This window comes from Python bivittatus, unplaced genomic scaffold (genome assembly GCF_059951505.1).
Source record: "Python bivittatus isolate LINGU-HERP-01145 unplaced genomic scaffold, Pbiv_v1 ctg000350_np1212, whole genome shotgun sequence".
Lineage (NCBI taxonomy): Eukaryota > Metazoa > Chordata > Lepidosauria > Squamata > Pythonidae > Python > Python bivittatus.
The window spans coordinates 17,831,051-17,857,204 of NW_028277074.1; the positions used below are offsets into that span (position 1 = coordinate 17,831,051).

Below are 26,154 nucleotides of genomic sequence, written 5' to 3' on the forward strand. Positions count from 1 at the left end.
CTCCTTTCTAGTGCCTGGCTCGCATTCTCAGAGCTACAGTCTCTTTGTTTTTCACTACCCTGCTGTCTCATTTCTCCATGGATATTGTGTTGCTTTGATGCAGCCTACTTTCTGAGGAACCTGCACCACTGGTTCTTTGCTATGGGCTGTATTCTGTATGAGTTTCTAACTTGGAGACTATAGGGGACACCAGTAATGGAATTAAAAAAAAAAAAATTAATGTCACACATGACCAGTTATCCATCTCTTAAGCTTTTCAGCTAAATTTTAAGTCATTCCCCATTCTCCTTCTTGTTCAAATACCTTGCCCTCCTCTCTATTATTTTCCTTGGTATGGATAGGATCTACTGCAAGTTCTAGCAGTTTTCCCATCCACCCAAAGAGAATTTTGACAGGATGAAGATTAAGTTTATTCTGCTTCAATCCCAATCAGAATTGTTAAGGGAACAGGTTTAACATAACTCTGCACTGCCTACCTACAAGGAACCTGAGGCAGCAATATTATTCCATGATCTGTACAATATCCTTTCTTAGATGTTATATGTGACAAAATATTAATATGGAGAAAACTGTTGAACCTATATATAGTTTAATATGAGCCACATAATTCCACTTACCTTTTTAATAAACTTCTCTACAATCTGGACTACATGTTTGTAAAGCTGAAAGGAAGAATTAAATGTGTTTTATTTGGTGTGAAATCTTTCACTTCATAAAATATATACTAAATAAAAGTATAAAATATATATATTAAAATAAAATATAAACTAAATTCCATAAAATATATACTAAATAAATAAAACTACAGTGGTACCTCGGGATACGAACTTAATCTGTTCCGTGACTCTGGGCGTATCCCAAGTTGGTCGTAACCTGACGCAAATTTCCCCATAGGGTTCAATGTAAATCCGGTTAATCCGTTCACCCTCCGAATTTGGTTGCACCCTGAAGCAAATTTTCCCATAAGGTTCAATGTAATTACCATTAATCCGTTCTGGCGTCCGCGGATTACGTGTCAGGGGCGGGAAAACAGCCAGGCGGCGCGCTGCGCAGTGGGAAAATGGCCGGGCGCCGCGCGGTGGGGCAGGAAAACAGCCGGGCGCCGCACAGCGGGGCGGGAAAACGGCTGGGGGCTGCACCACGGGAAAATGGCCGCAGACCACATGTCGGGCGGAAAAATGGCCGCGTACCACATGTCAGGGCGGAAAAATGACCGTACCCCGAGGCAGAGTTCGCACATCAAGGTAAAATTTTGCGGCCGGAGTTCATTAGTAGAGGCGTTCGTATCCTGAGGTACCGCTGTATATACTATTTTATTTGTATAGGTATATATTGCAGAGCAGTAAAATTATAATTAAGAACAAAACTGAACTTTTTTAGTAATATTTAGAATTTCTTCAACTCCATTATCTTTGTATAAAAAAGGATTGTAAAAAACAGCATTTTGTTGGAGGTAATAAGGATAATGCTTCTTTAAACAAATGTTTTTATTATGTCCTACACTTATGTTTTGGGAGAAAGTAGTGGACTACATAAATATAATTATGTGACAAAAGCTAAACTTTTCAGAGGATAATATTCTCTTGAACTACATACCTAGAACATGGAATTGGACAATTGGACAATGTAAATGGATTCTCCATGCCCTTACTATGGCTAAAAGACTGATATTGCAACACTGGAAAGATAAATGTACGGCCTCATTCATTCAATGGATTGAAGATCTGATTACACTTGTCACCTATGAGCAGATTGCCCGTAAGCGTAAACTTTGTACGGACAAGTATAATGAAATATGGAACTCATTTACACAAAATACAGTAAGTTAAAAAAAAAAAGAATGTTAGGGTTATATAAATATATTAGAAATTTATATACACATACTTGAATATTATTACATTAGATAAGCATATATAGAATTGTAACTGTTAATTGTTATAGTGATATATTTTTCTTTTTTTCTTTTTTCTGTTTATGTTTTCACTTTTTTAAAAATACTTTTTATGTGTAGGGGTTTTTTTTCTTTGAAAATGTATGTATTTGCATTATAATTATCTTTGTGTCTTTTCTTTTTCTGTCACTATTTTAATAGCAATAAAAAAATAAAAAATGGAACCTTTCAGTAAACATTATGGAACTCTTACAAAATCAGTTCAAATATAACAAGTCATTTTCAATATAAAAATGAAATTTTTAAAAGAGAGCACTACACAGACTGTGAAGAATATATATTAAAATATTAATCAAAATATCCTTCAAGGTTTGCAAAATAATAAGAATGAACATAAACTCTTGCTTTCTTTGTAAAAGCAGATAATAACATACTACAGAAGCTTACATTTTGCTATAATAGGCCTATTTTTCATATCATAAAGAAATGTTCTTTATTAAATTACCTTAATAGCTTTAATGGCAGCTTTAGTAATGAGAATCATCTTTGCACGAGAAATTGGAGGCTTCATCTCCATCAATGAGAAGAGCTAAAAAAAAATTAAAAATCAAAATAAGAATTATAGCAAAATTAAAAATACAGCATTTCTAGGTAAAGAAACATGTTATTATTCAGTACACTATGAAATCATTCTGAAATTACACAGAATAATTCATTGTACTTACGAAACTGTTTATTCTGATTTGGAATCATAATGTGTCTTAAAATGATACTGTTCTCTACTTCCATGAAACTGAAACTTGGTTGCCTTGTAATACCATATATTACCATTCTGCTGTAAATAGTTATTTAATTTATTAGAATGAAAAAATACTTTTTTATTTCAGAAATACACCAAAATCAGTTATAAGGTTAAGGAAGAAAAGCAAAACTGCAGAGGAGTGTTGGTTCTCAAGTTCCTCCTCAATAACAATAGATAAAAAGAGGGAAAAGAAGGAAACCTTTTCCTGGGGCACCATTAACAGGCTAAGAACTGCTCATACTCCCTTGTCACCTACTAAAAATAAAAAAGTGGAGAATCAGGCAGAACCAAAAGTATGTTGACAGCACTTAAGACTCTCATATACTGTATACACACATAAGACATTTAGAATCACTAGTTCCTCCTCAAAGTATCTACATATAATAGAACAGTTCCAAAATAGGCTAAGATGACCTTATTCCATCCACAAAGATATACTGGTCCCATATACTTTCCTATTAAAAGTTCCCTTTAATAATGAGCTGAGTTTTGAATTAGAAAGCAAACTAGAGGAAGCTAAAAACAGAACATTTCTTTTTTACTACCCTTGGAACATCCTAGATACAGAACAAATAATACAGTACAATACAGTACAAAATATTATAAATTCAAAAAATTTTAAAAAATAATATCCAAGAATGGTCTGAGAAAAATCTAAGAGTGTTTAGCATATAATAATGTTGAGCTGGAAGCCAAGGTAGAGGAAAACTGGTGGAAAAGTAAATATTTCATTACAGTCCAAGACCAACAATATAAAAAAATAGCAAAATAAATGAAAGACATGATAAAAATTAAAATATACCAGCAGAATTGTACTTAAATCTATAAATCAACCTATATGTCATGGTGATAACATTTGCATCCTACTAAACCTAATCCCAGAAACAAATTTCACCACATTGTAAGTAATGGCTGGATTTCCTCTTTCAGGAGAAGTGCAATCCCATATAGGTTGACAACTGAAACCCAGAGGGCTTTTATACCAACAGCAACTCCATCTTGCTGGGATTCAGTCTGAGCCTGTTCCATCCTATCCAGTCCCTCAGAACTTCCAAGGGCAGTGTCAGGACTTTCACCTACTACCCATAACTTACATCCCATGACACACACACTATAGCTGTATGAAAACTTCAGATTCAGGACTAGCTTCCTGAGGTCCTCTGTGCTTTTCATGCATACAAGATAAAGGATCTGATGGTGGTGATATTATTATTATTAGTAGTAGTAGTAGTCTCTATTTAGCAACTGCCTCGGACAGCGACTGTTCAGAGTTACGACAGAGATGAAGAAGTAACTTTGTGACAAATGCACACATCTATGACCTTCGCAGCGTCTCGCCCTCTCAGTCACGTGTTTCCCAATACAGTCAGTCAGTATGGTATCTTGTTGCCTGTGCCTGACCCTTTTTTTCTCTTTTTTTCCACCCTCAGTGGAGAGATTGCTTGAACAAGCTATCTCTTCCTGAGCTGCTTTTCTCCATAGAACTTCCCTAAAAAATGCTAACCACAAGTTAACAAGCTCAACTCTGTGACTTTAATTAGTTGATTAGAGCCCTTGGCCAACTGGCAGCTGCTGTCTGAAACTGACAAGATCCTTATCAGTTTCACACTAAAGGCTTTCTTTTGCCTCCTAAGCTGCTGGCAGCAAGCGCATTAGGCAAACAGCCAAAGCTAGTACATTATTTTTGATATTTATTCCCCATTGAGTATCTGCTTACTCTCTTGTAATCCCTTCCACTCCAATGAATGTAAATACAAACATTAATTGCCTTTTTGCTAATTATCCCAACACTGAGGTGATCATTCTAAAGGGCGGAGGAGTAGGGAAAATGGGTTATAAGATTTGCCCTTTTACCCAGCTTCCCCGTGAGTCAAGTTCTGGAAATTTTCCCTGCCATTTGAGTTCACCCAGCTGTTTGGGGCCATAACCTTCTGATTCTGTAAGTATATTTAGGGACAAATTCTTAATAAACCTTTTTCAAGATTTATTACCGTCCTGGCGCATCCCTTAGTGTTCTCGTTCTTTGGTTTCCGTCCTGCAAATTCTAAATTAAGCACTGACGCAAAGATTAATGGCAACATGTATATAATCTGCTCTTATTTTCACTTGCTTATTTACCCCATACCAAGATGTCCTCAAAGAGAAAGAACCCTAATGAAGCTGAAGGAAGTAGCAAGAAGCAAAGAAAGCTGAAGTAAAACCGTAAGAACAGTTGTGGTCATGTGATTTTCACTTAGCAACTGCTTTCCTTAACAACCAGTCGCCGAACCAATTGCAGTTGCTAAACGAGGACTGCCTGTGTTATTATGTTTTTATCCTGCCTTTATTTATATTTATATTCATATATATGTATCTCTCTCTCAACTAAAGGCAGCAAACATACCTAATACTCCTGCCTCCTATTTCCCCACAACAATCCTGTGAGGTGGGTTAGGTTGAGAGAGAGTGACTGGCCCAAAGTCACTCAGCTGCCTTTCATACCTAAGGGAGGTCTAGAACTCATAGTTTCCTGGTTTGAATTACTATTTCTTATATAATATATATAATATATATTTATTATATTATATTATATTATATTATATTATATTATATTATATTATATTATATTATATTATATTATATATATTCATTCCTTTATTTCTATTTAAAGTATTTCTAGGCTATTTTTAGGGCAAAAGCCTTGCCAAGGTCCTGTAACATCCAATACATAAAAATCATAAAATGACGTATGGATAAAATTCACAAGCTGCAGCAAATAAAAACAGCCAGGTAGTTCTGATTTTAAAAATTGCAGCTAAAACCAGGACAGTGCAATAAAACCCATTTAAGAAAAATTAATTAATGAAAACCTTGATGAGGCCTGATAGCAACTAAAGGAATAGGGTCTTTACACTCTCCCCTGCACTGGTTAACCTAGTTTCTACCACCCACCCAAAATGGACAGTGAACAAAGACTGTTATTGCTCAAGTGGATACAGATTAATATTGGGTAGTAGTTATCTGAAGATATAGGATCTAAATTTCATTTAAGAAAAGCCTCACTACTGCTTCCTTCAAAAGAATTGTTTGGAACTAAGGGGATCTCATGCCTTAAAAACGTCCAACAGACTGAATTCTGGCTGACTTCATAAGTCAAGAAAAGCCTAAAGAACAAATAGTATGTTTCTCCAAGAATTCTATCTACATCAGTGATGGCAAAGCTTTTGGGCTCAGTGTGTCAAAAATTTGGAAAATGCCTAACTTGACTCTGCTGGCATGTCACCGCCCCCCCCCAAACAAAAGAGAAACAATTCTTTACATATTAATTTATTTTAAAAAATACAATACAATCATGTGTTGTGCTATGTATTATATAAAGAAACATCAAATAATTACAAAAATGAAATATGAGTAAAACTCAGTTTCTTTGGTAACTCAAACAGGGAGAACAGTTGTTATCGGGTATTGGTGAATGCTGGCATGTCATTCAAAACATCATGGCATGTCACCTTTGACACACATGTCACAGATTCCCCATCATTGGTCTATATCCTCAGGATTCAGATGCTCGTGCACTAAGCCTTTCATCTCTGAAACTGTCAAAACAGTGGTATCAAATAGGTACAGGTATAAAATTGTTATCCGTAGAATGCCCAGCATATTAAAGTGGTATTTCACTTAAGGATTACCTTTCAAACAACTAAGATGGATTATACTGAATAGATGCAATGGTGGTGGAAAAATATGATGTATTCATAGCCATGATGACTAAAGTAAGACCACATATTTTCACTATATATTCTGTTGTAACAAAGACTTCCACTGTTTGGGTCTTTACCATCTACCTCTGTTTTCACCCCACTTATGTCTTCAGAATACCAAGGAACTTCCAAAACTCCATGACTACACTGAAGTCGTAATGTCGACAAATGGATCTGCCTTAAGAAGCACAAGTTCAAATCTGGTCCCGAACCATTATCTGGCTACACAATGAAAATTTACCATCTAAAAGAATTTGAAAATGTAACATTTACTCAGAATATTAATCATAAGGCCAAAAACAAAAAGCAAATAATGAATAAAAACAGATCACCAAAATATTTGAAGATAATAATTATGTAGCTTTCTAAACATGCTGCTGTATATGCTCTATATACATAAGCTCTATAAGAGAAAAGAGTTCAGGAGCAGAATCAAAGCAGACCACTAAGAAACAAGAGGAAGACATAAGTATAGTCAAGTGATCCTAATGTATCCACTCCCACTCCCAGTTCTATATAGTATAGATTTACTAATTAAAACTTTTCTGTCAATATCAAGTAGCCTTTCTAACTTTTGAAGCATTCCTCTGTAATCCAAATATGAACTTTAAGCACTAATAGTGATTTGAATAAAACTCAACAATTTGACAGCTGTGATTTTATATATTCCACTTTTCGATTTATTCTGCCTTGAAAGCATTAACTTCTGTCAATGTAAGTATAATTTTATATTGCTACTTTTTAAACATTTTAAAAATTGTTTTAAAATTTTATGGACTGTAATTCTCAAGATACAGTGGGGCAAAAAAGTATTTAGTCAGCCACCAATTGTGCAAGTTCTCCCACTTAAAAAGATGAGAGAGGCCTGTAATTTTCATCATAGGTATACCTCAACTATGAGAGACAAAATGGGGAAAAAAATCCAGAAAATCACATTGTCTGATTTTTAAAGAATTTATTTGCAAATCATGGTGGAAAATAAGTATTTGGTCACCTACAAACAAGCAAGATGTCTGGCTCTCACAGACCTGTAACTACTTCTTTAAGAGGCTCCTCTGTCCTCCACTCATTACCTGTAGTAATGGCACCTGTTTGACCTTGTTATCAGTATAAAAGACACCTGTCCACAACCTCAAACAGTCACACTCCAAACTCCACTATGGCCAAGACCAAAGAGCTGTCAAAGGACACCAGAAACAAAATTGTAGACCTGCACCAGGCTGGGAAGACTGAATCTGCAATAGGCAAGCAGCTTGGTGTGAAGAAATCAACTGTGGGAGCAATAATTAGAAAATGGAAGACATACAAGACCACTGATAATCTCCCTTGATCTGGGGCTCCATGCAAGATCTCACCCCGTGGGGTCAAAATGATCACAAGAACGGTGAGCAAAAATCCCAGAACCACACGAGGGGACCTAGTGAATGACCTGCAGAGAGCTGGGACCAAAGTAACAAAGGCTACCATCAGTAACACACTATGCTGCCAGGGACTCAAATCCTGCAGTGCCAGACGTGTCCCCCTGCTTAAGCCAGTACATGTCCAGGCCCGTCTGAAGTTTGCTAGAGAGCATTTGGATGATCCAGAAGAGGATTGGGAGAATGTCATATGGTCAGATGAAACCAAAGTAGAACGTTTTGGTCTAAACTCAACTCGTTGTGTTTGGAGCAGAGAGAATGCTGAGTTGCATCCAAAGAACACCATACCTACTGTGAAGCATGGGGGTGGAAACATCATGCTTTGGGGCTGTTTTTCTGCAAAGGGACCAGGACGACTGATCCGTGTAAAGGAAAGAATGAATGGGGCCATGTATCGTGAGATTTGGAGTGAACACCTCCTTCCATCAGCAAGGGCATTGAAGATGAAACATGGCTGGGTCTTTCAGCATGACAATGATCCCAAACACACTGCCCGGGCAACGAAGGAGTGGCTTCATAAGAAGCATTTCAAGGTCCTGGAGTGGCCTAGCCAGTCTCCAGATCTCAACCCCATGGAAAACCTTTGGAGGGAGTTGAAAGTCCGTGTTGCCCAGCAACAGCCCCAAAACATCACTGCTCTAGAGGAGATCTGCATGGAGGAATGGGCCAAAATACCAGCAACAGTGGGTGAAAACCTTGTGAAGACTTACAGAAAACATTTGACCTCTGTCATTGCCAACAAAGGATATATAACAAAGTATTGAGATGAACTTTTGATATTGACCAAATACTTATTTTCCACCATGATTTGCACAAAAATTCTTTAAAAATCAGACAATGTGATTTTCTGGATTTTTTTCCCCATTTTGTCTCTCATAGTTGAGGTATACCTATGATGAAAATTACAGGCCTCTCTCATCTTTTTAAGTGGGAGAACTTGCACAATTGGTGGCTGACTAAATACTTTTTTGCCCCACTGTACTTAAAGCTAGTGAACTGAAGCTACAAACTTAAATTCTCCTCTGCCAAAGACTTATTAAGACAGATCTTGATTTACAGTAATCATTTCTAATCATGCCTCCTAATGAAAAACTGGTAACATTTTCCTCAGTACTGGAATACAATCATTGGATCCCTGAATGTTTTTATTGTAGGATTTGCCCACATATAACCAACTAAGGTTTCAATCTCTAAAGTGAAAAACAATGCAAAATTATTTCCCCTTCTCAAGGAAAGCAGTTGGGAATTCAGATTGTTGATGCAAACCTCTATCCTTAGAATATATCTGTATTATAAAAGAAAATACCTTTTTCCAAGGTCTAATTCTATTCTATCAACCTTTTTAATGCAGCTATTAAGCATAAATAAAAAGAAGCAAACAATTTGTTTACTGCCACTTGGATTATATTCAGCTTGAAGTCTGTCACATGTTTTCTCAGGAAAACCTAGTCCATGATTCTTGGTCATTCTTTTCTCTAAGTGCTGCTAAAACACTGAACTTCAGAATCAGAGTTTCCCCAAATAATTTATTGAATGTTATCCATCTTTTCTTATAGCCTTTCCATTTTTACTGTTGACTCTTGGTGTTTCCTATACCAGCAGTGGTTAGGTCTTATGATTCGTAATAGCTGGATGGAAGGTTTTCATTCTAGTGTTCCCAAATAAGATTTTACTGTGAAAATACTGTGTTTCACAGTTTTATTAAAACTTTTGTTAATGCCTTTTTAGTAATCTTGTTCAACAGTTAAGCAATTCATAAAGCTCCTAACTGGATTTCTATTTAATACCCTACAATTTTATTGCTGAATTTATAGTGCCAATTCAGACACACTATGAACAATTCTACATTCAAAACCTTTTCATGTATTCCTATTGCTTAAAAGCCCTGTATATTTTAGACTCTCATGGTTTTATAGTTCTTCTCCATTCCTGGCCCTTCTCCTGAACATATAGGCCAATAACCCTTATGGAGGCCATTTCCAGAACTGAAGTGATGGTAAACTATGAAGTTAGTTCTTATTTCTACTCCAAACTATTTAAATTATCAGAAGATTATAGTTGACAAAACACCAATTATTTGGGGATATTCTAATATATTTCTGTTAGAAAACCCCCAAATAATTGGTGTTTTGAAAGGTGACAACCAATTTAAGTGAAGAGATTGCTATCCATGGTAATCAAACTTGCAAAACAGTATTACAGTTCACTTGGATTCTGACTCAGTGAACAGAACATACAATCACTGGTTTTGAATGCACATAATTATCCAGGTAGCAATCAAACTGTACAAGTTTGATAGTCACCCTAATTGCCCAAGGGATAATTACACAGAACCTCTGAACCTAATTTAATATTTTCAAATTCAGTTTTGTCTTGTATCATTTAATCACTCTTTTTTTATTCCACTCACTCTTTCACAGGCTCCTTCTTTAGCCCTTTTAACTTACTTTCAAAGCTATTTTTTATTTCCTTCAAAATTATTCTGCATTTTCTCTGCCTCTTCACAATTCCTCATTCTCTTTGATTAGATGTTTGCAATTATTTTTTCAGTATATGTGCATTATTCAATATCTCACATCCTCAGTTTTTGCAAAAATCATTCTCTTATATGGATTTTTCTCTTCCATAGCCTCCTTGACTTCATCATTCTACTAAATATCCTTTTTCATATTCCCCATTATCACAACTCCCACACAGTTCTGTAACATAATTCTTTTTACTCTGATTCAAGCAGCTTCTATATCCTCTTTTCTTACATCCACTTTCCAGTCATTCTGTTGTGAGATACTCTATGTTCTGATAAAAAGACTTATGCTTTCTCTTCCTGCAATTGTTCTATTTTACTGAACCAATATACTGAATGGGGAAAATATAATGGAAAGGATAACTTAAACCACATTTGTATTTTTTAAAAAATTAACTTCTCCCAAAATATTTTACAAATATTCCATCCTTAACAGATATAGATTAACATTATTAACAGAACATTTCAGGGATGTCTTGTTTTATTATCTCACCCACTCCCAAAATGGCTATCTGAATTGCCCAAATCAACAAGGTATACTCACATGAATGTCATTCACAGACCATCATTCTTTAGAAGAACTCAGTGCAACATGATATTGGATTTTTTTATATATTTCTTCCAGGAGGAACATGCATACATCTTTATGAAAGATCCTTTTTCTTCCACACAAGATTTTTTGCCATTATTTTTATACTGTATTCATATCCTTTATTACAAAAAAAGGTGCACTTGTAAAAAAAAAAAATCAAACTAATATTAATGAAAGCAGCTGGTTAATAGAGACTAATAGCCAACTGTTAGACCAGACCACAATTTTTGGAAAAGAGAATGGGAAATCTGAGATCTTTCTTTTCAGGGAGTGAGTCTTTCCAAAAGCCCTTAGTAAAACCGATATGGAAAACATTTTCTTAAAATCACAGAATAGAAAGGAGCCATTTAGACCAAGATTTCAATCCTCCAGTCAATGCAGTGGAGCAAAGCATCACTGACAATGCCTATCCAGTCTCTCCTTGAACACATACACTGCCTCCTTAGGACAATGGTTCTACTGTCAAACTATTCTTCCAATTAGGAATTTTTCTTAATATCTTACTAGAATCCAACAGTAACTTAAGACCGTTATTCCTTGTCCTATACTCTGATGACAGAGTTCATGGCATGCAAACTGTCAGCTGCATGTGCACATTAGAATGCGCAAAAAAATCCAAAACTTTCTGTTTCTGAGTTTGAAACTCTCTGTTCTAATGCTATCTTGCCCATTGCTAAAATAGCCCTTACTCAAAATGGCCATATCCAAGTTCAGTACTGTATATCTGTTTTGAACTTAAAACAGTTATTTCAGTCTTGAAGCATTTCTAGGATAATCAGAATAGTATCGTACTACTTCCAGTAAGAACAGAACCACCCATTTAAATCCTGAAAAAACTGTTTAAATTCAAAACATTTTGCAGATTCCTCATCTGCATTACAGATAGGGATGCGATACAATTAAGCTTTCAAATTGCCACAAGCAATGCCAAGATACTTCATTCATTTGCTGAATTTAACAGACAGGGCCAAATGAAAAAGATGTCTTTTTCTTTTGTTATTCATGGGGTGTGTTGATATGACTGCCACAGGTCTTTTTGGGAGATGGTGACAGAACCAGACAAGAGACCAAACAATTCTCTTCAAAAAAAAAATTGTATCACAAAAATATATTCCAAAATAAACATTTCTCTGTAATATAAAGAGTATGTTGCAGTTTCTTATTCCAATAATTATTCTTAATGTTGTGCTATGTTGCTTTATCTTACTATCAAATGCTCCTTAATTTATAATGCTATAATCTATCCACCTACACTGTATGATTCTATATTGTGAAGACAGAATCTCTAACATTCATCCATATAGCAAGATGTCTTCATTTATTAAAACTGTCAGGACTATTTTCTTTCTGAGCCCTTGAATTCCTTCCCTTCTTATCCACTCTGTTACACAGTCATTTGCATAGACTAAGTAGACTGGGTACTAGGTGAAAATTGGTGTCATCATCTTCTTCCCTACTTTTTGAAGATTGTATCTACTGTCAGATATTTAACTGTCCTGATAGTTGGTGGCTGGGGACTCCCCCCAGTCAAATTTTTCATCTTGGCAGCACCTGGTTTCCAAAGTTTCAGGCTTCCTAAACCTTCCTGTTTTCCATCATCTACAACTGTGCTGCAAAGTTACAGAAGCTGACAGCATGACCGCTGGTGTTACTGTGGCCGTTGGTGTTACTGCACTTGCATAGCTGTTCCTACTCAGTCACCAGAACTGCTATATCTTCAGCTCTAGTGCCCTTCAGCTCTTTTCTGGGCTCCTTCCTTCCTTCTTTCCTTTCTTCTTGTTTCTTCTCTCTTCCTCTTTCTTTCTGCACTACTGCCATGTTTCCTCTTCAGGAGACCCTCTTTTAAAGGGCCAGTGCAACAAGTAAGGGAAGTGTAAGGCCCTTAAAAGGTAACGGGAATAGTGGAGAGCATAGGCAATTTCTTTGTCACACAACCTTCTTCTCACAGACTCAATTATTGTTACCTCTTCAGTAGGCTCTAGTGAAGTAGCCTAGTCACTAGTTAGGAACCGGCTACTACAATGTACTCAACTATTGCTCCATTAATTTGCTATGGGAATTTTTTAAAAAATTGAAAATTTATTCCACTTGCTTTTTTTTCTTTTTTTGGTAGAGTTGGTATAGATAGCACTCAATATACATTTATTGCATTTAAATCCCATTTTTTCTTCCTTCTATTGTTTATTACTTTTAAACAAGTTATAGTCTTCAACTGTTGCAGTAGACTCAAAACAAACCAGGACATTAAGTAGTTTAGGATCATGCTTATCCTAATCCTGGTAACCAGTTTCACCAATTCAACTAATGGAACTATAGTTAGAAACTTTTTTGTCTGACTGTTCATTCACAAAGGTAAGAAGCAAGAGGCCTGCATGAATAGATTTTCAAATACTTTCTATATCTTGGCTTACTGTCCAAGTATTGCTATTTTGGTCAACAAAATGTTTTAAGCAAATTAAATCTCAGCAAACTTAAAGCCAATTCAGAAGTATTCACAACATTTACTCAACTATTAACAAGCTAAGTATTAAATATACAAAAATGGGAAGACAAATAATGTTTTGAGCTTTTAAAAAGAAAATTTTAGGCAAAAAATTAACATCTGATAAAGTAACACCATGCAAATGAAGCTAAACATTTAATGTTTTAAACTATTCATGGAAATTCTTGTGCTATGTCCAAGATGAACTACTTCCCTATCAGGCTTTTTATTTGCTTTATAAAGTATAACCTTAACCATCTCACTAAACTATTCAGATTGTTCGATTAAACTAGCAAACTGTTGTTAATCATGCAATGAATGTAAGTGCTATAGTTGGATATAACAGATGGAAATAAACATACTACCTCAATTTATTTTTCATATACAGTATGTTATCTTCAGAGCTAAAGGCTAGTGTGATCAACCAAAGTATTTAATTAAATGTAATTCACAATGTTTTTCATCATGAAATTCAAGTTACTACAAACTGAGGCTTGAGTATAAATAAGAGTAATACGACTGTTTTCCACCAATAGTGGGAAGAAAGAATGTGATTTATGTGAATGCTCACTTTGGTTAACAATTAAGCATTCATAAATTAAGGAATATGCAAATTAAGTAGTTCAAAAGCATAAAGTAATATGTAATAAAGTTATGTGTGTGAATTATTCCAAGAAGAGACAGTACAATAACTTGCAGAAATAGAGAATGGTTCCCCACTCCTCTGATCAATTGTTAGTCTTTACCTCCAGCATGAAAGTCAGAATAATAACCATAGCATGTAAACTATTTCATACTTCCAAATCATGTACTCTAATATAATTTTACACAATTCCTTATCTACAAAAAAACCCCAATCTGTATCCAGTGAGAAAGATTCTAGTTGAGCTCAACACCTGATATAGGGACACATCCCTTCTGGTTTTCTGGGCAACAATATGGTAGTGGTTTGCTATTGCCTTTCTCCAGAATATGGAACTGTATTTTTTTTTAGTTACTCCAGCAACTAAAATTCTTCAGCAGTCTCTAAATGGCAGTAGAGAGCCTCCAGCCAGTTTTGGGACTGACAAGAGATGTTAATAGGAACTATATAGGCTAAAAAGAGATATAGATAAAGGGTTAGATGCCCTCCATCTATTGTAGAAAAGAAACTTCATAATAAGTTCAAAGTTCTATTTTGCTACAGTACCTGGAGGATATTTTTAGCTGGAACTTACCAGAGAAGTCAGGGGTGGGAACTACCCACTTATTACCATAATGATTTCTCTGCTGAAGAAGGCATTGACTGAGACCTGCAAATTAAGCTTGCAGTGTCTCATATAGGGAGAGACCAAATACCATGTTGCCATTTTGAATAAGTTGTTCAGTGAAGGGTTGGTGAAAAAGCCAGAGTATAGTAGGCTTCTATCAACCTGGTGGTCACTGTAGGGATACCAGATGGCTGAGAGAAGCTTACTAAAAGGAAATGAAGAGGTAGTCCTGATCCTTCTAAGATAGCTCTTCGGATGTCCAGTGTGTGCTGCTGTTTCTCTGGGGTGGTGAGTGAATAAAGGCACAGATCTTGTGTTCACGGTTGAGTTTACCTTGGGATCCATATATAGGACAATAGAGTCTTCTCAGGCCAACAGTTCAGATACCTGTCTGGTCATGGTTATGGTTGCAAGGAAAGCCAATTTCCAAATAAGACATTTGGAATACAATTAATGGATAGGTCCAAAACAACAGTACAGTGGAGTATTTAGGACCAGCTGAAGGTGCCATAAAGAAAACCTATGAATAAGATGTAGCTTCAGAAAGATAGTTACACACAGTAAACTCTTGATATGTGAACACATTGAGATTGGTGGTCCCTGGGAATCTGGAAGGACTCAAGCCAGCAACAACATCTTAATTTATTGTGTTCCAGACTGTGGTCAAGTCCTGCTTGCAAAAAGGCCAACATAGGCAGCCCCCAATTTACATACCCATTCCATTCTAAGAATTGTTGCACAAATCAAGTTTTGTATTAATCATATCACCATTTGTGCTATGCAAGTTTGTTATTTTTGTGCATGCATAAACAGCTAACTATGTTTTACACTCCTTCTGTGGCTTATGGAAAAAAATCCATAAAGTTGAGCCAAGACTTATGTAACCTAGAGAGGATCAGTGTGTGAAAAAATGAAGTTGTGATGGACCAGATCTCCTTCCTCCTATTCTAGCAGGAAAGGTACAATAGGTGATGTTCGGCAGGAGGACAGGCTGGGTTATAGCCTAGCATTTGCAAGGCCTGATATTTAACCTGCAAATTGCAGCTGTAACCACTTCAGGTCTGGATGAAGCTGGACTGTCTGACTGAGGAGGTGCAACAGAGGGTTCATGGATAATTGAATCAACACTGAGTGCCAAAGTCTCCAGGGCCAACTGCAAATCAACTGGGTGGCTTCTGCCTCTTCATCTAAATCTTGTGCAGAATACAAATCAGAAGGGAGAGCAATAGGAAGGGCTAAAGGAGAACTTTGGGCTACAGGAAGTTCAGGGCATCTGAGACTATCGCTCCCTCCATAGAAAATCACAAGATGAACTGGCTTAACTTGTGACTGCCTGGCAACACAAACTACAAAAGGAGCTCACAATGACATCAAGAAACATCCACATAGGCAAACTCCATTCCTCTGAATGCTGTCTAATTAGCTGTAATGTGTGGGAGTGACCTTGGGAAACAGGAGGAAGACCCGCAGCCTAGGCAACAGTCTGATAAGAGGCAATTCAGTCCATAGGTGGGGGGAAGCATGGGAAGCATTTCAGAAGGGACACTCCCTAGTTTTCCAGAGACTAAAAAGAGAGGAGGAGAGAAATACTTTGTCTTGCAAGATTATGTTAATGTAACCTTACAATAAAGTAGGATTCATTCATCAGGGTGTGCTTCTTGCCTGGACTACCTCACAAGGCTGGCATCAATCTTACACATCTGTATCTATTTTAGGAGTCATGGGCTTAAAGGCTACACCCTTGCTTAGTTTGTTAACACATTGATATACTGACACTAAGTCTCTGGAGATCCCATCTAAGAGTTGTTTGGATAATAGGATCTCTGCTCAGACAAACACACAGATGGCCCCAGGTGCCTTACTATAGTATTGACTTGGTGAACACTCTTCAAAATATTGTTGCATCTACAATCATGATTGACTGTGTCATCCCCATATTGTGAGATCAGAGACCTGGAGTCCCAGAAGTTCACTAGGTTATTCACTAGAGGACTGCTCTATAGTAAAGAAAATTCTTTTGGTCTCACATGCTAGAATGGCAGAATTGATCTAGCTGAGGATACTTACCAGCCACAGTAGGTTAAAACACTATACATAATTTGGAGAGGGGGGAAGAGAGAATACAAACTTTGCTTTAATGTTGGCATCATTCCCTAATTTTATCTTAAATTAGGTTTTAACATTTAACATTAAAATATTAAGTAACTTTCCCACATAAGGTTGTACTGAGCAAGGAGACTGACAACACAACACAAATTTGCTTAAAGTTATACAATAACTCTCCAAAATGGTTACCTCTACAACTCATGCATCATACTGTATACATCACACAGTTCTATGGAATGGAAAAACCCTATCAATATTGCAGAGAAAATTATACTGATAGTCATCATACCAGAAAATAATAGAAAGAGATTTTTTTCCCTTGTACTATGTTCTGATCTTCTAAAATCACAGCATATTCACACAACAGATAACTTTCCAGGACTACAGGCAATGTTCTTGAATGAGTTGTATGTATAATGTATAGATCTAAAGAACTAATAGAGAACTATTTAGAACAGTGCTTGCCACCTAATGATAGAAAGTGTTTGGGATTTCCTTCCTCTACACTTTCATTTTTACAATCAAGCCTTGCAACTTTTTCATTGCACTGTATTCATTGTACTGTATTTATGCTTTCTTTTCTTTGCCTATAAAGAAAAGACTAATACATTTTGTGAGGGCTATAAGAATCTACAAATTAGACAAAATTGTGGACATTTTTTCTTTTCAGTGTTTCTCCTTTATTCTTGGTTCAACTCTCAGAAAACAAAGAAAGCAAGCAAAATTGAAATACTCATGAGTAGACACAGAACAAAATATAACCAATTCATGCTGAAACTAAAATGTATATTGTAAGTTGGCAGGTATACTGTAAATATTTGTGAATTACTTGAAGTAGTGTCTTAATCTATGTCAGTTTATCCACATTTTAACATCTGGATCAGAGGCCTTTCTCTGTGGTCTTTCTTTGAGGGCTGTTTAATTGTCAAAACAAAAAAGAAGGCTCTTTCAGTAATGTTCTCACACTTACAGAACATCTTATCCAGTGTACATCAAGCTACATCATCCATACTTGTAAGAAAGCCTCAAGACTCCTATTTTGAGTGAATGTGTTGTCAGTTCAAAACACTCCCATAACAGTCAGGCCAACCCATTCTGAAGTTGGAGGAGCTGTTTCAAACCAGAGTAGCATTCTTGAAATTGAGTGTTTCAAGTTTGGGATGTTCCAACTTCAAATTATTGTGATGCTTCTAGCTGATTTTATTATGGTGAGTGCTTTGACTTTGTAGTATAGCTTAGTGCTACAATTTTAATATTTTATAATATTTTATGTATATAAGATATCTTTGGAAGGCTATTGCCCCTAAATGATTTAAATAGTAAAGCCTAGAAGAAACATACAATTACATAATATACCTTTAACTCAATGTATCTGAGCGTTTTTCAAATTCACTTTGAAAATTAACTGCAAGGCTAACATTCTTAAAATTAGATTTAATTTTAACATAATAGAAAGACTTTACCGTTTTTAAATAAATTCAATTAAAATTATTTAATTACTGCTTAAACTGCTACTGAAAAAGCAGGAATGAACAGAACTACCTCTCTGTAGACAGTAAAGTTTCTCTTTGCTATATATTAATAAACATTTAAGAGTTAAGAAGTTTTGGGCTTTACACAAATTAAAGACAAGGAGCACGTGTAACCCTCAACTGTCCCATAATATCAGGGACATGCAGAATATATTTTTCTCATTTTTCTGCATCTCCAGGAATGTGCAGGAAAGAAATAGAATCACAGGATTGGCAAGGCCTTGGAGGTCTTCTAGTCCAAAGCCCTGCCCAGCAGAAGAATCCTCCTACTATTCCAAACAAATGCCTATTCCACCTTTGTTTGAAAACTTCTAGTAATGGAGCACCCACAACTCTAGGGTCAGGCATTCCACTGTTTAATAGTTTTCAGGAAATTAATTCTAATTGCAAATTTGGATCTCTCTCTGTAAAGATTCTAACTACTTGTTCATGTCCTACCCTCAAGAGAATAAATCCATGTACTAATCCTTGTGACAGCCCTTCAAGTATTTGAAGACTGCTATCAGATCTTCCCCTTCTTTAAGCTAAACATACCTAGTTCCTTTAACTGTTCTTCACAGGATTTAGCTTCAGTGACCCATATCATCTTTGACGCTCTGTAATGTGGATATGTTATTCTGAGGGACTCTAAGGCCATTACTCCCAGTTTTTAAGGTGGTTTTTTTTATTACACATTTCTTCTCTGCAAAATAATTTATGGGCATCATTCACAAAATACAGTATATGAGTCCTTTTTTCTCTCTGTATGTGAGAAGGGATCATTCACACCACCGTACACTGAAATTACCAAAGGAATAACCACTGCAGGCCAGAGAGAATGCAGATGTGAACATATAGACTTCTCTCTAGAGAGAGAGAGAGAGATCACAAGGCACACATTGATATACTTTAATCTCCAGCTACTGAACAAGTATGGGAGTTGGAGCAGTACAGCTTCTTCTGCTATAGATTAGGATATATATATGCAACTGCTGTACAGAAATATAGTTGAATGCTGCAAATATTTCATCTTGTCTCAGACCTCACATAGTTGGAGGCACACTTAAAAGTCACATTTACTCACTATGGATCATTAGGCAACTTCCCATTTTCTTGCTGAAAATCTTATTGAAATTAAGATGTTATTTCTAAGGTAAGCAAGCACCGACAATAGTGTGTGATAGTCAGTCATGTCCATTTTTGAAGTGACAATACCCCTTCCAGTAATACCCTAGTACATCGCCCAACAATCTTCTTTAACCTGGTGCAACCTCATACATACCATATGTTGGACTACAGCTCCTGGGGAGCTGAATTCCTCTCCAGATCTTCTTATAGCACCATCCCCTTTTGATACACTAGCCCTAGCATACATGCTTCAGTCACAGAATAGAAGAAATCACACACTAATCATGCACAGAATTCCAGCAAGGAGCTATAGAGTAATGCATCTGCAGGGCAACAAGTTGGGGAAGGCAATTCTAGGAAAAGTTTTTATGTAGCTGAATTACATTTATTGACTCAAAATAAGCCAATATCATTACCTTAGAGCAGTGTTTCTCAACCGTGGCCACTTTAAGATGTGTGGACTTCAACTCCCAGAATTTCCCAGACAGAATGCTGGTTGGGATTTCTGGGAGTTAAAGTCCACACATCTTAAAGTGGCCAAGGTTGAGAAACAGTGCCTTACAGCATCTTTTTCTGACCCTGAGAAAAGAGTGGCCATCTAAATCTGCCATTCAAGTATAGCAACTCTGAAAAACATATGGGAAGCATTTAGACTCTAGATAGTTGTACATACATCTCTCTTATTCACTTAATTTATACAGTAACTCTTGGATCCAAGAACCAAACAGTCCATCGCTTTTGTAACAAATTGTGCTTTGAGGGAAGTTTTGTCATGTGTAGCTACAAATTACTTACATGTAGCCTTATAACTGTATATTTAACTGAGGGGATATAATGATCCATTAGCCCAATTTATAATAATTGCTGTGAATTAATTTTACAGAGCTTTCTGTTCAATGAGCTAAACCCTGAAAACTGCTTTGTACTTTCTGTTAAAAAAAACCTATTTTCAGGTATTTAGCTAAACAAAACCTGTATACTTCTCCTGTCGTTCATACACAGTTTTCAAGAGTACTTTTATCAGTGTTAATTTGTGAATTACTGGAAAAACTCATGCTAAGTTTCAAAGAAATTTTAAGACATTGCTTGAAATACTTTTGGCAACAATATGAAATACGATCAGTGCTTTCTATAAAACAAGTTATTTGCTTAATATTAAAGATCAACTGTCTCTTCATATCCACAACCATGCTGTTAAAATAATATTCCAGAGCATCTATACATCTTCCCTCAATCTCATCAATTTGAGCACTATCATTTGCGTAATTCATCTCCTGTTTCCATAATACAAAAACGGCAGAGACTGGGACTGGCTTTAAGCATCCAACATTTTGAAAGATCAAATATTGGACAGGGAACAAAATAATATTTTTTTTTCTGGTTTCACGCTGCGGCTCTTCGCTACATCTGTACAGGGAAAAGGCCAAATACTTCCTCTTCGGGAAAAGGCCAAATACTTCCTCTTCGCTCCACCCCACCTCTCATCAAACTGGCGCACACACACAATGGGAATGCCCACTCCGCCGACAGGAGGAGTGTGACTTAGTACGCATATAGGCGCGCACGGACGAACTTCCACTACCTTTCTTTCGGTCTCTCCCGGTGGCTACACGGCTGACCTTAAGCAGCTCTACAAAGTTTCCTCCACAAATGGGACCGTGGCAAACTAGACTGGCTCTCTGAGGGCTAACACCTTTCACGGGGCAGAGAGAGTGAGCAATGGGCTTCAAAGGGAAGAGGGGCCCTCGGAGGTAGGCCTCTGAGGTCTCGTGTCACCCGATGCAGCTTTGCCGCCCACATGCCGGGCCCAAGAGAGGCCGCAGCTCAGAAAAAAATCCTGATGATTCTTCCACTCAAGCCCGTCCCAACCACTAACACCTCCTCATAGTTCCAGAGTTAGGGGCCGTGTCAACAACCACCCCCTCCCATCAAAGAGGCTGAGCTCTGCCGGGCCGGGCCTGGCTGCCCCGCGTTCCCTTGCCGGACTCCATTCCCACCTCCTGATTGAAGGCGTTCACTGCCTCCATGTTGGTCGGTCGGCGGCCTATGCTACCGCGCGCGAAGAGCTGAAAGGTAGTCGCGGGACGTCGTTTTCAGCAGCGTCCCGCCTTCAGGGCCTCGGCGCTAACATGTCCGTTTTGGCGGCAGCCCGCAGCAACTCGTTGGCGAACTTTCCGCACAGACTGTCTCTCTCCAGCGGGACGGCGAAGCGCACGCCGCGAACAGCACCCTGGGATAGCAAGGGCCTCCCAGGCTCGCGCCACCCATCGGAGGAAGGAGACCGCAGAACAAAAACCATAGACACACAAGTTAGCGAGTGCGCACGCGCTCAAGGAAGAGCGTGAGATCGAGCCTATTTTCCGATTCCCACTTTTGCTGGACTATTCCCGAAGATTCCCTTAAGGGTACTCCATCCTTGATTAATGAAAATATTGATGATTTGTCTTCACGTTAACGATAAATAAATATGGGTATTAATCAGCAATTAAATATTGCACGCCGGTTAAAGCCAACTGGGCGATTAAAAAAATATACCCCGTCTGTTCTTACGATTTAAAGAAGTCAGAACGAATCCTGTAATCCTGTGCACGCTTGGATATGAGCCCGTTACTAGTGGCACTGAAGGTGCTTCACGGCTCAGGCTTTCTGGGTCTACTAATCGGAAAAATTACACAGCTGCTCAATCAGAGCCTCCTTAACCGGCGGTGTTTCCAGGTGGAGTGTTCTTGGTAGCACTATAAGACAAAACAGTGAGAAACTAATTTGTCATTTCCTCTTTTCCAGACTTTCTGTGGAGGAATACATGATGAAAGTACCAGCTGGTTGGTAATTACAAATTAATTATGGCTGGAATTTTGTCCAAACATTTGTATTTGATTTATATTACAGCCGTTGTATTCAAATTAGAAACTTAAGTCACCGTACAGTTTAATAGTACAAAATGCAAAAGATAGAAACAAACCAAATTATAAAATCTGTCTTTAAACAGCATAGCTAAAAATGTGACTTTATAAATATTTTAAAAGCAGAAAGAGTAGGGACCAAACCATAACTCACAAGCAATGCATCCTATATTTTTGGAATTGATGTAAGAGAAAACATTGCTTCATAAATGAGTCCCTAAAAGCAGGAACATTTTCAGGCCCTGTCTTGCACTTTTTAATATCCACACAGGTTCATAATGGGTGAGGTAGTCCTTTAAATAGGCCGATTTAGGCATTTAAACATAAACATCAATGCCTTAAACTGTATATGAAAAATTAGTTGCAATCAGTGCAGACCTTTCACCACAGATACCATGTAGAAAAGATACCATACAGAAAACAAAAAGAGGGAAAGGAAAATTAACTTGTCGGTGCAAATAGTCTTTATTTGTATGGTCCAATGTGTTTCAGGCTAGATTAGTCCTTTTGGTACAATATCTGTGATACAACTCTAATAAAACAAAACAAAGAATGTCTAATCTAGTAGAAATGCTTTGGACTAATCAAATAAACATTACTTCCAAAGCAAATGAATTTCTTCTTTATTTGTTCTATTCTGGTGTTTTCTCCTCTCCTTTGGATCCAGTTTTCAAGAGTAGTCACAAATAGAGGACACTGCAGTGCTCAAGTCAGTATGTAATTAAGGTATAGAAAATGTTTGCCAAATCAAAATGGCTAATTTAACAGTTGCAGCTATGTACTAATTGTAACTGCATTCCTTACTACAGCCACCACTTAGTATCTAACGATAGTTAAGGCTCAAAGAGCACTATGCTAAGAGCAACTTAGTCTTGTCTGAATTTATTTTTACCTTGCTGTTTTACCCAGCCCATTATAAAACACAAATAACATTCAAGAATAGTTATTGTTTCTTAGAGTTAAGATTGCAAATGGAATAGAATTAGGGTTAGAATTATCAGTGTATTGTTGGCATAATGCTCCAAAGTATCATGGAAATACTGACCAGCATGGGAGTCAAGATAATTTACACCAGCAAAATCCCTAAGGGAAGGATTGGAACAATCACAAAACAGTGGTTCCAAGGCCACATTCTCCCAGGTTATCCAAAAGGATGCTAGGAACAATTGCACTAAAAGCAACCAAGAGAACAATCAAGGAAAGTGTTTTGGCTCTTCCTGTCCAAAGCTACCATACACAAGTTAATTTTGTGCCAATCCTGAAACACAAATTATATATGCAAACAAGCAGTATTCCACATGGGAAAGGTTTTAATGAGAAATTCCTTTTTTTTAAGGCAATGAATACAAATCTATACGTAAAAAAGGAGTGTTGAACTAGTTGGTTAATACTTGCTTGCCTCATATCAAATTCCAGCAACCTTTCAACAAAAGGTTAGTTGGAAAGAGTAAATAAAAGCAACTAGGCTTCATGTTTGAATATTCCCAGGCATGCTTTTCTTTTTCCTTTTGAGCACAATCCTCACAGTTTTATATAATATCAAAGTTAAGATAAAGCCGCTCTCTTAAAGGGACTATTGCCTTATCCAGTAAAGCAAAATGTTATGCTTTGTTGTCATGCATGTAGCCAAGAAAATCAGAAAATTATCTAGCAGCTGAACCACCTTTCTAACAACCCTGGCTGAATGATATAGACATTGATTCATTTCACCAGTTATGCCATAGTCCACAGTGACTATTGGAGAGGCTTAATTGAAAATGAAAGATGAATTTTTGCTATTCAAGCCTCTCAGTTTAAAACTAATTTATTAGATACTTTAGGGAGTATTGTTATGCTACACCCAAAATGTGGAGGTTGCTTGGTAGCATTTAGAGCCTTCTTTCTGGAAACAACTCAATGGGCTTTGCAGCAAAATCTTATGTGTATATACTCAGAAATTGCAGTACTTCCAAATAATGCTTCCATTATGCTACTGTCCTTCCTTATTCATTAAATTTTACAAGGAGTCAACATAGTGGGATCCATTTACCATTATTTTTTCCCTCATTTTTCTTTCTAGAGAAAATTGAGGTGCTTCCAGATTAGCACTATAGTGTCAAATCATCTTGTTTTAAAAGGCAAATATCTTTATACAATATTCTTTGTTGTCTTCCATCTTGTCTCAGACTGTAGGCTTTTTATACTTTTGTTCATAAAAACAAGAAAAGTACAAGCCCTAGGAATATAGATTCTTCAGTACTATTATTCTAATATAATATTACACATTATTTTAATTATCCTAATTTCTTAAAAATGAGACTGCTACGTGGGCATGGCACTAAATTCCATGCTTCAAAAGACATTCTAGTGGCTCGTCCACACAGCTTCTTCATCCCAGCTCAAAGATGCCCCACTAGCCTTTTCCTGAGGAATGTCCTCCATCTTGTAACCAGCCTACTACTAAGGCAAGGTGAAATTAGTTCCTGCTATTCTGGCTTGAAAAGTGGCAATTGTACTGAGCTGCCAGAGAGAGCAAAACCTTGCCCAGGACCATTCTGCCTGTTTACTTTTAATCAGAGGAATATCAGTCACAGGGATGACCAAATATAGGTCAATATTCCCTTTGGTGAGTGGAAAGCAAGAACTATAGGCAATTTGCTTGAAAGCTCCTCTTCCATCCTATTTGTGACTAAGATGACAACTGTAGCAGCCTCAGTTGCATTTCCGTTGTTCTCCGTAAGGAGGAAGATCTTCCATGTTCCTTGGTCAGTTGCATCCTTTCCTCCTTCTAAGGAAAGAAATCAAACATGAAGAACAGTGAAACTGACCAGATTGGATTACTGTTTGCCAACTGTTTGCCAATCACTGTTTGCCAACAGCATCACTGATCACCTCACTGTGGATGCATATAATGGGTAGGTCATGGAGTCAGCACTTTTTGCACTGACTTACTTTCCTCCCATCTCAAGGACAGGAAAAAAGCACGTGCAGAGGAGCCCTAGGTTTGTCAACCAGTTGGTTCAGCTTCCATTAAAATATATTTTTCTTGTTATCAAAAAGTTTAACGTACATTTTAAGCATAACTTTTCTTGTTTTCTTATTTTATGCAAGTGTATTTACTTTGCTATATCAAATAGATCTTTTACATTTTTTAAGCTTGGTTCTGTTGTCCATTTAGTATTCCTGTGAGATATACTGACAGTATCCAATATTGTTGAGTCCAAGGATGGCCTCTTGAGAAGGGGGCATAACTCTGCCTCCTTCAAGACAGGTGGCACCGCCCTCTCCCACAATGAGGCATTAATCATCACATTGACACAGCCACATGCCATTTCCCAGGAGGCTTTCACCAACCAGGAGAGACATGGGTCCAGAACACAGGTGGCAGAGTTCACAGCAGAAAAGACACTGTCCACTTCCTCAGGATCAATCAGTTCAAACATGAGTTGGGTCCCATCACTTGAAGAAGTCATTCCTGCTATTTCTGGAAATGTTCTTTAGTGTCTTCATGAGATCAGTCTCTTGCACTATAAGTGTGTTGCAACAAGTCTCCAATCTGTTCTAGTCTGAATTTAGTGATCTCCCAAATGCTGCCTTGAACCTTTCTTCAGTGCTCCAGCTGAAGCACTGAACCTTTCTTCATGCTCCAGCTATTTGATCTAGAGGTTGAGTTTGATGTGTTGGGGATGGGAGGTAGTTTCATGCCTTCAATCATTTTAAAGAAGCTATCCAATTTCTGTCATCTGAGTGGTTTGTGTAACTTCATAAATCCAGAGGTCACAAGTTATTTCAGCTACTTGCATGATTAGATCAGTTGTGTTTGTGTGG

At 37.2% G+C, this 26,154-nt stretch overlaps 2 protein-coding genes across 3 annotated transcripts in view; one reads left to right on the top strand and one right to left on the bottom strand.

Annotated features, from left to right (window-relative positions):
* The window catches only part of SCAF4 (SR-related CTD associated factor 4), a 59,388-nt gene extending 37,773 nt beyond the window's left edge, over positions 1–21,615 (bottom strand). For both annotated transcript variants that reach the window (XM_007424510.4, XM_007424509.4), the window contains exons 1-3: positions 21,442–21,615; positions 2,397–2,480; positions 618–662 (exon numbers count right to left, since the gene is read on the bottom strand). In XM_007424510.4, the coding sequence (XP_007424572.1) occupies positions 618–662; positions 2,397–2,480; positions 21,442–21,471 (159 nt within the window). In that variant the 5' untranslated portion in view covers positions 21,472–21,615. The remainder of the gene's footprint in view (positions 1–617; positions 663–2,396; positions 2,481–21,441) is intronic.
* Positions 21,616–21,671: 56 nt separating this feature from the next.
* The window catches only part of HUNK (hormonally up-regulated Neu-associated kinase), a 72,164-nt gene continuing 67,681 nt past the window's right edge, over positions 21,672–26,154 (top strand). Inside the window, exons 1-2 of the mRNA XM_088144623.1 lie at positions 21,672–21,849; positions 22,229–22,266. The gene's annotated coding sequence lies outside the window, so the exon portion shown is untranslated. The remainder of the gene's footprint in view (positions 21,850–22,228; positions 22,267–26,154) is intronic.